The 13,674-nt window shown below is 33.8% G+C and overlaps 1 protein-coding gene across 2 annotated transcripts; it reads left to right on the top strand.

Annotated features, from left to right (window-relative positions):
* The first annotated feature begins 1,135 nt into the window (after positions 1–1,135).
* Positions 1,136–13,361, top strand: LOC149903040 (organic cation transporter protein-like). Of its 2 annotated transcripts, none has more exons than XM_090109460.1 (5): positions 1,136–1,241; positions 10,047–10,428; positions 10,828–11,235; positions 12,127–12,373; positions 12,731–13,361. In XM_090109460.1, coding segments are annotated over exons 1-5 (1,467 nt in total). In that variant the 5' UTR covers positions 1,136–1,240; the 3' UTR covers positions 13,160–13,361. The 2 variants fall into 2 exon arrangements, with proteins under 2 accessions (XP_089965586.1, XP_089965585.1); XM_090109459.1 differs by lacking the exon at positions 1,136–1,241 and adding an exon at positions 8,931–9,086.
* The last annotated feature ends 313 nt before the right edge of the window (positions 13,362–13,674 follow it).

Below are 13,674 nucleotides of genomic sequence, written 5' to 3'. Positions count from 1 at the left end.
CAACGTTTTTAATCATTTACGAGTAGGTACTTAGATCATTAAGTAGTAGGTACGATTCTAGTGTGTAGTTTTACTTTAGGTATGCCGTATGCTTAAATTAGCATTCTACGGACTATGTGCAATTAAATTAATATCTTAGTTATCAAAATAGTATGCATAGCTAGTAGCTACCTAGTAGGTAGTATATATAAAATACTTACGTAAAACAAAAGGGGGAACCATATTTACCTAGTCTGGTATTTATTCGAAAAACCTCGGACAGCTGAATACAATAATTATTATTCAAAGTGTTCATCGTGACGCAATGACTAAAAAACCAAAAATACACGTCGTAATAAATAATATAAAGAAGATATATTATAATGATACTTGATGAATAATATTATGTTTACCGAGTTCTTGTCTTACTAAGCAGCGTCGCATGTGGTTTTATTGAAACACTTTTGTAAATATTATTAAGTATTTATTTCTATAGTCTTAAAAAAAACTTGACCATATTTGTACTTGTTTTATTATGGTCCAAGCTGTTTAGTCATGAGCGTATGAATTATCTCACTTAGAAATTAAAAATAAACAAAATAATTATATTAACTGAATGTTTATCAGCTTGATTTTATGTAAAAAGTAATTAAAATATAATTGTCTATCTATCACGGCGCCTACACAAAGAACACGTGAGATTTTCAGAGAGGAAAAACATTACACACGCTCGTCTTGGTAAAAAATAAAACTGGCAAAGTAAGATTTACAATTAGACGGGTTCCAGAGAATGTCGAAAAATCTTGTTATTAATCTGGGTACTTCCGTTGATTTAAAATTATAATTATGTAACTGTTGTCAGCGGCCATTTTGTAGAAATTTCGCGTCTTTCTACCAATTATGAAAGAATTATATTTATTCGTGTACTATAACGAATTATTTGTTCGTGACGCTTCAAAGTATAAAACAGTGTGATTTCTGACTATTGGTAAGACAACAATAGCTTTACCGAAAACATAAGTGGTAGAAATAACACAACATAAAACTGTCTATACCAGCAAAAATTCCCGCGCAATTTGTAGATATGGAACTCTAAAGAGGCTGTATCGAGCTCTAGGTTTTCCTCGAAGTTATTATATGGACACGTTTGTTTGTATATTATCAGTAATCAGTGGTGGCTAGCGTCACTATGTTTTTGACCGCCGCCTCTGTCGCCGGTTAGTTCTCGCCGTTTTGTGTGATCTGGATTTAAATACACAAAAGTAAGTACTTTATTTTTTTATTTTTTTTTTATTGTTACCCATACTAGATTGTGTTAGAAGGTAAAATTAAAGTGACTTTTCAACGTTCCATGTTTAAAAAATAGCATAATATGTAATTAATTAATTAACTTTAAAATTCAAATACATAGTTACCTCATTTAAATATTTTTGAATATAACCTTGCAAAACAATTATAGCACGATGCTTCGCAAACTCAATTTTATGTGTCTTTTCGCCTTTCGGGATCGGTTTACAAAAATATTTTTTAAATCAAACTTTGAAAATGATGTTATATTTTGAATTTTGCCTGAAGGTATCATGTAGGTAGGTACTTAATTAATATTTAATTTAATATTGAACACTGCATATGACTGACCTTTTATTTAATTTCATTTCATATATCTATATTAACTTCGAAATAATCGTCATCTTTATTTTAAAATCTATTTGGAATATGTTCTTTTTATTTAATTTTGTAAATTACTAAAATACGATGACCTAGTTTCAATTCGAAATGATAGTCTGTAGTATGATGGTAGATGTCCCTAAATTTTTCCATTAAATTCTTCAAAGTTAGAAGAATAAAATATGCGTTTTTTTCCTTCATTTTATACTAAATTAATATTATAACAGGCTTATCCAGTGTAATAAGAAACATTGAACTTATCACCATCATAAACGTGATTTTATTGCATAATTTGTTTAAAAACATGTTACTTTATTACCTATATCATTTCGCAGTAAGAGGCCAAATCGTATTTGGATATGGGTTTGCCCATAAAAATATTCAAATTTATGTTTAAAAACATCGGTAGAGTCCCGGGCTGCTTTCAAAAACAATATTTTTTCGCAACATTTTTCATCTCACCTCTTCGTTTCTACATTGGTATATAAATAAATGAATAACTGACAGGCTATAAAATACGATCTTTCGCGATAAATGCATTATCCAACACAAAAATAAAGCCCGTAGCATGCTTTTTTTTTTTTTTTTTTTTTTTTTTATCGTAGGGAAATGCATTTACGCATCCCCCTCTACAGTTTTACTGCCCGAGGGGGTATGTGGGACTCGCATGAAGCCATACCCACTAAAACCCAACGGTGGCCACCGTTCATCTTCGGCGACAGGGGTTAACAGCCAGGCCTTGTACCCCTGCCGCCTACGTGGTGAGTGCCGCAACTGGGCGACTCGCCCAAGCCCCTAATTTGGCAATAGGCGACGGTATCGCATAATGATAACGCTGCCCTATTGCCGGGCTATCCACCCTCTGTCGCAGGGGGGGGCCGGTTTACTTGCAGCGAGCATATCTGCAGTATGCTCGTCTCTACGTAAACCTCCCCCTGTGCTTAGTTGTTAGCTCTTGTTTCAGGGCAGACGTTGGACATACTGACGCCTCCGTCTACCAGGTCTCCGTCGACGCAGAGGATCCGCCGCTGGGTCATTTTCCCGGGCCCTCTCCGCATCTTCTTTCGCCTTCATTATGGTTTCGCAGAAGGCTGCGACCATCCCCCATTTCGCGAGCCCGTAGCATCCTATACTTCAGTAATTACTGAAATCAGAACGTTCTGCCAAACAAACTCTATGCCTAAATATGTGTAATAATAATAGTAACAGTCCATAAACAAAAAAAAATATTCTGAAGCATAGGTACTTAGATGTTCTAAAGCAGACTTAACATTCATTCTTGGATTTACCATTTTTTACAACACTTCTGCAATCGTGATGCTGTCTGCAGGATGTCTGCTAATTTATCATTTTGCACGTCAACTTTAGTTTTCCTATTTATATTCTTTATTTGCAAAACAAGCGAGACTCAAGGAGCGCTTCGTTTCAGTAATGGGATTTAATCATACCTTTGCGCTTTACCGTCGCCGCACACGAGCCACGGGCCACAGCCACAAACGCCGCCACGCGAAGCTAGACGCACACAGTAGACGCAGCTACAAAAGTAGCTGAAGCGCGCGACAGCCACTTGTGGCCGGTGGTCGCCACTTGTGGTCGGTGGCTGCTATTTTTTTAACCATGCAAATGCAACGCAGTTATCAATTATCATAATGGACTCGGACGAAGAAGGTTTAATTGCGCTGCTTCTGATAAGAAAACGTCGTAGAAGGAGACGAAACCGTAATTATTGGATACATCCAATTTTAACAAATGTACATAATCGGAATTGCGCGAGTGGCGTGTGGCGACGTTTTGTGTTGGCGTTTGTGGCCGGTACGGGTCACAAGAAGCGAGCAGTGACGATTAGAAGCGTGTGGCGGCCACCGGCGTCAACCGTGTGCGGCGGGTCCATATAAAATGTATGAAAAGTGCAGGAAATATGCCGGTGGCGCGGCGGCGTTTTGTGGTCGGTGGCCGGCAGCCCGTGTGCGGTAGCCCTTAGATACTTTAAATGTAGTTTATTACTGTGTGGTTGTAATGTCATATTTGTTTCTATTATTGTTTGTTTTTCTAATGAAAGTTTTACCTTAAAACAACACAGTAAGTGCCTTCTAAACTTTGCTAAAACCACGTCAATAATCAAGAACCACGTTTTTGAGTGAACAGACAGAAAGGCGGTGGACTTCGATTTCAAATATAATATATGTACATTATGTAGTAATTATAAATGTATGTCTTGTCATTTAACGTGTTATTGAATTTTCTTCATTGATCTTGTCACTGAGATAGTGCGTGTGTAATAATTAATTATTGTTGTTTTGATAAATAAGTATTATTTAACATTAATTTATTATTGCAGTTTATATTATTTATAATGTTAATGATATTATAGTGAGAACCTTGTTAATATATTACATATCAAAAAACATACCTCAAGAATTAGGTCAATGGTATTTTAGTAGGTAGGCAAGAGGTTATCACCATAGTACCTACCTAATTGCAATGTTAAAGATATATACCCATCAAAACTTATAATTCTTTAAAATGCGATGAGCGTGTTTCCCACGTCACACAGTCGTGTTTTTTTTATAGTCCCAAAGCTTAAGGAAATGATATGGGTCTTGCAATTCAATAGAGGTTTTAATTATCTGTTCTGTAGTCAAAATTCAGATATTTTTCCTTGTTGCTAAAAAAACCTAATTAATGATACCTTTATCACGTGTTGATATGAACAAATAATCAACATAATTGTTGGACAACGGAACGGATCTCAGGAAGTTTATCAATATAGCACTTTAATTCGAGGCAATTTCCGCTTGACCGGTACTCGGTAGACTAGGTACATACGCTGAATGTCAACTTCTTTCATTTTGAAGTAAAACTTCTTTAGGCGCGACTAGGGAGTAACTCAGATTTTTTTTCTGACGGAAGTAACGCTGTGTAGTTTCCGCCATTTAAAAATAATAATTCTGATTGGTTGTAAGTATATGTCATATACTACACGCTTCTTGACTTATACGCCAGCTAGTGGCAAATATCATAATCAATTAGGATTATTTATTTTCAAATTTTCAAACGGATCAATTGTGAATAGCAAAGTGAATGAATAGCAAAGTGAATGAAAAATTCAACAGTTTTAAAAACATTATTTTAAATTGCAAAATTTTTTGAAAATCTCTAAATATAGGTACTTGTTTATTTATTACTTTTAAAATAAGTAAATTAAAAATAAATTTTCTGACAATTGCGACATTTTATAATATTCAATAACAAGGTTATATTGATGTCGTGGTCATATCGTAGATTTGATCATTTCATGATATGAGTGGCCATTTCACGAAATGGTCGCATATCGTGAAATGGCCAACATAGTTTGATCAGATCGTTAAATTGTCAACGTTTCACGATTTGGTCATCCACATTTGGCCAGATCGTATAAAATATAAAGAGTCCATAAAATATTAAAAAAATTCAGAATAACTATATTCTAAAAACTTGTTTAATGTCATTAAAGTTAGTGCCGCGGCAGCGGCCGGCGAATCCCAGAAGCGAATCGTTTTTGCAATAGAAAACAGTTAGGTTAGGTTAGGTTCGACTTTGATAAACAACGCACGAGCCGAGCGAGCAAAGCGAGCGTGCCGCGGCAGCGGCCGGCGAGTGCCAGAAGCGGATCGCTTTTTAAAAAACAAACAATTATAATAATATAGTAGTAGTTTTTTAAATTATTTTATTTAAGTCGCATTTTTTCTTAAATACATATAAGATATCCACATTTTCCATAGTACTCGTACCTCTTCGTCTTAAATTCTTTGCTATGACTTTCTTCATAATATTGTTATTAAACGAATTATGAAGTTTTTAACTGCGAATAATTTAATTTTCGCCAGCGGCCGCCATCTTATCACATAATCACAGAGCTTGCAGCGCCTCTACCAACGATTAATGTAACTATTTTACGATATGATCAAATAATTTTGATCATTTCATGAAAAAACCGTGCGTTAATTGGCCATATCGTGAAGCAATTTCTTATCATTGATCTGCCCAAACCACATCATGATGTGGCCAAACTAAATTGGCCATTTCACGATATGCGACCATTTCGTGAAATGGCCACTCATATCATGAAATGATCAAATCTACGATATGACCACGACATTGACATGTGCGTTTTACTTCAATCGCGCGTAAAGGTTACACGCACACACTTTTTTTTTCTATGAATCCGTATAAATGAATGCAATATATATGTAAGTTTGATTGTTCTAGTCATCTAGGGTTATCGGTGGTATTTAAAAAAATGTTTGCTACATTATTATCCTCCACCATTATTTAGTTCTTATCGCACGGTAATGCCGTGAAAACGCTGTAATTTTATGACCTATGTATTAGTAGTAGCTAACTTATAATTATGTGATGTACAGGAAATCATCTTTTAGTATGGGTAATTTAATTTTAATGGGAGTCCGATAAATATTTATGAAATGTATCAACATCAGTAGGTATCCTTTATTTAATGTTAAGGGTACCTACCGTGCCCAAGGTGTAAAAAAGCAACCCTTGTCTTCGCTGTCCATCTGGTATGTCTAATGTCACCAGGCTGAAGGCTATTTCATAAATCGTGGTAATTGGATGGAATAGTTGAAATTTCCAGAGACATGTTATGCTACTATAACACATATAATGAAAAATCGAGGTTAAGCAACCGTTGGCACAGTCAAATATTGAATGAGTGACTCATTTATTTTTGCAGTTTCGCTTTACCTAAAAGAACCCTTAGTGTCGCGAGTCCGACACGCACTTGACCAATAGAGTTTTATTAATACTAAAACATTTCATTTCAGACGATGTGCAATAATTCCTAATTTGATAAGTGTCTCACGCAAGATAGTGAAGTTATTTCGTCATTTATGTGTCTGAACGAGCATTAATATAAAATAAATAATAGCTGTACTTTATAGGCAAATTGTTAATGAAATAATTGTTTTATTTTTTGTCACGTACTGAATTTCCCTGTCTAGGGTTGCGCTTTTCTACGAAATAAATACGTAGCTCTAGGTCCTCTTTATTTCATGACTTAGCCTTCTAAAATTAAAAGTAAAGTTTAAATTAAAAGTAAAGTAAAGTTTAAGTGTAAAAAAATAAATTCATTTATTAAAAAAAAATATTTTCTTTTTTTATCTGAATCTATCTTGTCATTTGGAGGGATGCTACGGGTCAAATGTTAATGTAATAAAATAAGCACATGCTATAAATTCAGAACCTACAGTCGTTTTGGGAGTGTAGCAGTCGATTCAATACTATGAATTACTAAACCAAAATGATGAATTACCTACCTATATTTTTTCATAAACTCGTTAAAACCCAAATAATAAAAATTAAATTAAGACGCCCCTTGCGATATACCGATGGCTTTTAACTCGATAAAAAAGCAATTAAAAACGATACTTTCAATCACAGTTCAATGTTCATAGTAAGTCTTCACGATGATAATATCTACTATTACTTTGTAACTTTCCTACTGCATGTTTATTTGGTGCGTTCTTTATCTTGATAACTGACACTCTTATTATTATGAATTAATTAATGTTATTTATGTTTTCAAATACCAATAATGAGTTTCATCAGATTTCATTTTCTTTGTTTATGATGTTATTCGATACGTAAATATGTATAAGGAAATGATACTTAGGGTTCAAGAAATACAGACGGGAAATAATTTTAATAGGTACCAATTATTTAGAGATAAAAATATTTACTAAGATAAAAATAAGCAATGTAAATAACCCACACCATATCTTTGTCGATAGAAAGTCCATAATAAAATTTGAACTTTAATGATAAATTATCGAAAATCACGCCTGTTTAATTTTTCAAACACATGTTAAATACATAAAATATATAACAATTTATATTTATCAAAAACTAATTTTTATGACCTCATAACTTATATCGTCTGGGGTCAAGAAACATGGTCATAATCGGCAGACGGCATTATGTTTCACAACGCTCTAAATAATAAATAAGAGCGTAGGGTTTGGTGTTTCGATACATTCACTAAATAAGGTAAAGGTGACATTTTTATAGCTTATCGTAAATTAAATAAAGAATATACTTAAGCTTTTGATGCTTTTGAATGAGAAATAAGATCTGATTTAGGTTTCATATTTGATATAATTTCTAGTTGATTAAGTTTCTATAGAACATAGGATAGCAATTTCAATAAGCAGTTTTCACTGGTTTTCGCATGTTTCTTGGAAAACTATAACTACTACGAGGTATGGCTGACGATCACGTATGTTATATTATCTGTGGCACGGGGCTCGCCTCCGATAACAAAGGTCAATCTTCAAACCGTTAATATTTATTATCAAATTAAAAGGCATAGCGCAAAGGGCGCATTATTTCCTTGTGTACTGTTATTGTACTACATCTTAATTAAATATAATGATTGAAGAAATTAATTATAATAATGGGCTTATCTATTCTTTATTTTAAGTCTATGGATAGATATCTTGATCGCAAGATATTAGGACTTTTCTTTGAACCTTCTTTAAATGGCAAGAATAATCTCAATTGGTTCGTAAACACTACATTAATTATCCGGAACCTATTGTGATAAATATCACTAGCAGGTAAAATAAGTCCATGTATGAATGAACATGCACAATATGAATGAGCAATGAATTGAATGTACGTACTCAATAGTCAATACATAACAATATACTATTATTATAGCATAGTAGCCAATTGCAGTTTATTGCAATACTATTATTATTTACAGGATGAATAAAATGTTGTTACGAGGTTCATACTATGACATTTATTTAAATTATTACTCGTTTTCTTAAAAATAAGGATAGGAAAAATATGCCCCGTCTATGCCGCATGTGAGTCATGTCTAATAAATCTATGGCATCTACATAATATAAAATTAAAATTAGTTTATATTTAAATTATCTCGCAACTCAAACTCAAGAATTTATCATCCCAAAAAAAATTCTAAAAGTGACTCTACATATTGCGCACAGCGACGCGGACGCAACGTAATTACATAATATACCTAGGTATATATTTACAATCTTAGTAGGTAGTTACTTTAATATCGCATCGAATAAATAATTAAAAAATCACCCCTCTGTCCAAGGCCTCTGTCATATTACTACTCATTCGCTACTACTATAATGCACCCATACTTTCATAACAGACTCAAACTTATTCTTATTTCATTGAGATCTTTCATCAGTGGGCACTGGGCATATTATTCAATTATTTTATTCAGAGAGGGAAACCGCAGTTCTAACACAATCATGCAAGAGAGCGCGTGCTTTTTGAAACATTTTTAGATACCTCGACACCCGCGAACGGAACGGTGCACACTGAATTTTATTATTAGATTTTTTATGAACAGTTTTATAAAATGACCGTGGAAACTGATACTGAAAGCAAAAATAAATCTGGTGAGTGTTTTGATTACAAAATTTAAGTAAAATGTGAAAAAGGCAGGGGTTTATTATTATGACTGAGATTTCCACGAACTATCTCTACATTTTCGCGGTTTAGTGAAATTTATGATAGGTACTCGCTAGAAATTGGTTTATCTAAAAAGCAACAAGTTAATTAATTTGTTGTTTGATATTTTTATAGTTTATATTTTATGATAATATTTTTTTAATTCTATAGAAACGATATTTATTTATTTATTTATTTATGCTTTATTGCTCAAGATAAATTACAAATTTAGACTTAACCTAGGATACATTGTAACAAACGGCGGCCTTATCGCTAAATAGCGATTTCTTCCAGACAACCGGTTGTACAGAGAGATATTAAGTAAAGAATAGGAGTAGGGCAGAGCACAAATAAATATATACATACAAAAATAAAGTAAATAGGTAATATACCTAGTAGAATACAAAAGTTGTATGGAAATTGGTGTATTATATATGCTAATATATTCATAAATTTTATCCGTTGTTGCTAGCACTGACAGGTGAAATGATCAACGGAGTACGTAACAAGGAGCATGTAATTTGATTATAACTAGGTTAACTAGATTTTGGTTAATTTATGAGGTAATAAGATAAATTATGGAACTTATGTAACTCGGCAATAACAGCCAAATATTTAAATATTTATTTAGTTATATATGCTAATGTATAAAATTTACTTAATCACAAAAATGTTTACAAATATAATCTCCAGATATCCTAATGGTAAAAATTCTTCACCACAAATTTTAATTATGTTGAAATCTATAGAAGTTCATTATCAGCAATTCATACAGAATTACTAACAACTTGTGTGCATAAAATAACGTCATATTTGAGGTGCAATTTCGCTATAAAACCTGCAGTCTCGAAATACAATAGCTTCCCAGTAAGTACCTAAAATTAACTTTTTATTTCTATCTATTTCAGTGTTGGAGAACGAAACAAGGGACGCAGAGAATCAAAATTCCACAGAGGATCCTATAACAAGAGCTATAGGAGCCATCGGAAAATGGCAGATATGGATCTGCTTCATAGTATTTCTAGTAAAATTTCCCGTAGCATGGCATCAAATGAGCATAATATTCCTAGCCCCACCGATGAATTACACATGTTCTACAAATGACGTATATGATAATCATTGTTCAGCAAATTGTACTGAATATAAGTTTGACCACTCTGTGTTTGGGGACACAATCGTGTCCCAATGGAATCTCGTATGTAGCAGGGAATGGCTGAAAAACGCAACACAAACTATTTTCATGCTTGGAATCCTCGTTGGGAACATGGTCTTCGGCCACTTATCAGACAGGTTCGTAAATCGACATAAGAACCATATATAGTATCACCGCCCCTCGCTAAATTATTACATCCTGAAGAGTTGAGACGACTTTCCGGATAAGATTACTTAAGCAAATATAGCTCAATCGGACATTGTCCTACTTTTGATAATTGATATGCCCAATTTTTTCATACACAAACAGTTCAGAGTTGTCCATCTTTGTGCAAATTTATTGTTTAAGATTGGGTGACGTCAAGTATCGTTTTAAAAATAGCGATGACACAAAGTTTTATTTGGTCAATATTAGCTCAGTGGCCAACAAGAATCTCGGTGTTTACATCAATGCAAAATGTTAAAAATAAATAAAAAGACTAATAAACATTTTTACAAACATGGACAGTTTTATAGTATACTTTTCGTCAATTCCAGGTTTGGAAGGCGTTTACCGTTCTTGGCGGCAGTATTTCTCCAACTTATATCGGGAGTTGCAACCGCATATTCCGTCAACTGGCACATGTTTACCAGTCTTCGTTTCTTCTTAGCTGTGGCAACTGGAGGCACTATGGTCACAAGCTTTGTCCTAACCATGGAACTTATCGGCACTAGATATAGGGACGCTGTTGGCATTCTGTATCAAATTCCCTTCAACCTTGGCCATTTGTCTTTACCACTATTTGGTTACTTTTTGCGTGATTGGAACCACTTCCAACTTGCCATTTCTTTGCCATCAATACTATTCCTGAGCTATTACTTTTTACTCCCGGAGTCGCCAAGATGGTTGCTAACTGCAGGACGAGAAGACGATGCGCTGAAGATTTTGGAAGTTGCAGCAAAAAGGTAAGCATTATAATTGTAAAGCACGCATTTTTCGTTAGCGGTTAAATTGTAACTGAAAATATTAGTTGTAATTGCTATGTCGAATTCAGAAATTCCACAAATAAAATTTTTTTTAAAGTAACTACCAAATAAATTGAATTATGATAGTTTATCATAAAAATATTATGTTATAACTTTCGTAATATCTTAGGTTATTAGCTAACTTGAACGTTACAAAACGTTTCCAAGCATAAGTGTGGTAATAATAATAGTGGCATTAAAATTAATAGTTTCTTGTAAACAGGTAACACGATAAATATTCGCAAATTGATTTGAACCACATAAATAAGCTTACCATAAATAATACCTTTTTTTCTGTCTACTGCGGTTCAAGATACTGCATTTAGATAAATAAAAATACCATTTCCCTATTAAACATCTGCATATCTGCTGCCGAAAAATCGAAATTTATCACAAGAAAGGTAGTTAGAAACGTATAAAAGGTTGAATTTTTATACTCAAACTCAACAGCATGTCCAATTGAAATTGATATTTTGGTTTTATTGCATTCAAATGCTTTATAAATATAAATTTATAAAGCATAGAAAAAAATCGATCGCGGTGCGTCCCTTAGACACATAAAACTGAAAGAATAGAATAAATTCGATCGCTCTGGCGGATCACGACTCACGAGTGGCTGAGTTGGTCAGGCATCCGCCCCGGAATGGCGCGAAAGGATGCGGGTTCGAGTCCCGCCTCGTGATCGAATTTTTTCTATTCTTTATAAATTTATAGCGTGTCCAATTATTTGGAATCAAAATCCCACAAGACTCTATACAGAAACAGGCCATTCACTATTAATTGTCGTTTTTTCTTTCCTCATGATGTATTTAAATTAAATCATTTTTTCAGGAATGGACGTCCAACCGAAAGAATAGCATCATACACCCAAAAAATGGCCGTTGAAGTTAAAAGCAATCCGAATAAAGAACATGCGTCCTTTATAGCACTATTCCGTACTCCAAAGCTTCGCGCTAGAACATTGGCTATTTGCTTCAATTGGTTCGTGTGTGGATTCTGCTTCTTTGGAGTATCGCAGTATATTGGACATGTTTCTGGGAACATATTCAGCAATGTCGCTATTTCTGCTGCTATATTGGTAAGTCTAACTTTAATCGTTTTTTGATTGATGATGCGTGCTACTCTAAAAATAATGTAAAATCTTTGAATTGTTCATTTATTTGGAGCGGAAATAATTAAATAATTTGTGAATTTTACTAAATTCACTCAATTCCATATTTGATCGATAAAAATGCTGATTTTTTATTTTACTATGGTTCTATAAGGCTTTAGACGAAATCAATGATTTAAAATGCCGGGTAAAACTAAGAGTAAAACGCAAAAACGATATAAATGAAAATTTGATAGAAGTACTTAAAAGTTTTCCCTGTTAAAGCCGTATAACTTGGGGCTAAAGTATAAAAACTGTTTGTTATAAAAATTCCCTTTATTCCAGGTACCCGGCACCCTCATATCCATTTACGCCAACAAAGTCCTCGGGCGCAAGATAACTCTAATAAGCTCCAACTGCGTCACTGGTCTCAGTTGCTTACTGATTACCGTCGTTCCACAGTCTGAGGCCAGTTACCTCATATTAGGTTGTGCTGGTCTTTGGGGCATGAGCATTTCTTTCGCCACAGTATATCTATACGCTGGGGAGTTATTCCCCACAGTTGTCAGGAATTCTGGTGTCGGATTGTCTTCTACTGTTGCGAGAATAGGGTCTATGGTCGCTCCTTTTGTAGCCACTTTGGGACATAAAAGCTCCTGGTTACCGCCCATCTTGTTCGGTATCACGCCATTAGTTGGAGCTTGTCTTTGCATAATCCTGCCAGATACGAGAGGAAAGAAACTTCCGGACACATTAGAAGAGGGGGAGGAGTAAGATCTCATAACTGCCTCAAGATTATTTTATTTATTTATAGTATTCCAAGCGCTCTAGATTGATTAATTTTAGGAATTTAAACCGTTTAGTCTTAATTGTTAAGTGTAACTGTTGGAATTGTGTTATTGAATTGTTCGTGTAGGCTGTGATTATGAATCTTTATACTGTATTTTTACTATTAAATATGAAATGAATATGAAAACATGTTATTATTTGTTGCAAATTTATTATACTAGAGTATATCGTTTTAATTTCATATTATTGCCTTCTTCGAATTCTGACGTTCCGCTTCAAGTGGCAACATTCGAAATCATAGGGATAAGAAAACTATTAATAATTGATACAAACATAAACATATTTTTTATGTTACTGATGACTTATGTGAACATACATCAAAGCAAACTTTTGGTCACCCTATTCATGATTAGCAAATATTCCCTTACAATGATTTGACATAAAATTCACCTAGGTGTATTAAAATTTTCAAGAGAATTATTTTTTACAAAAAATGTACC

The sequence above is a fragment of the Colias eurytheme genome, chromosome 14 (genome assembly GCF_061535395.1).
Source record: "Colias eurytheme isolate Ceu_HAF_F1 chromosome 14, ilColEury1 Martin Lab GWU primary, whole genome shotgun sequence".
NCBI classification, from domain to species: domain Eukaryota; kingdom Metazoa; phylum Arthropoda; class Insecta; order Lepidoptera; family Pieridae; genus Colias; species Colias eurytheme.
The sequence above is the reverse complement of the archived record's forward strand: the minus strand, read 5'-3'. Positions and strand labels throughout refer to the sequence as shown.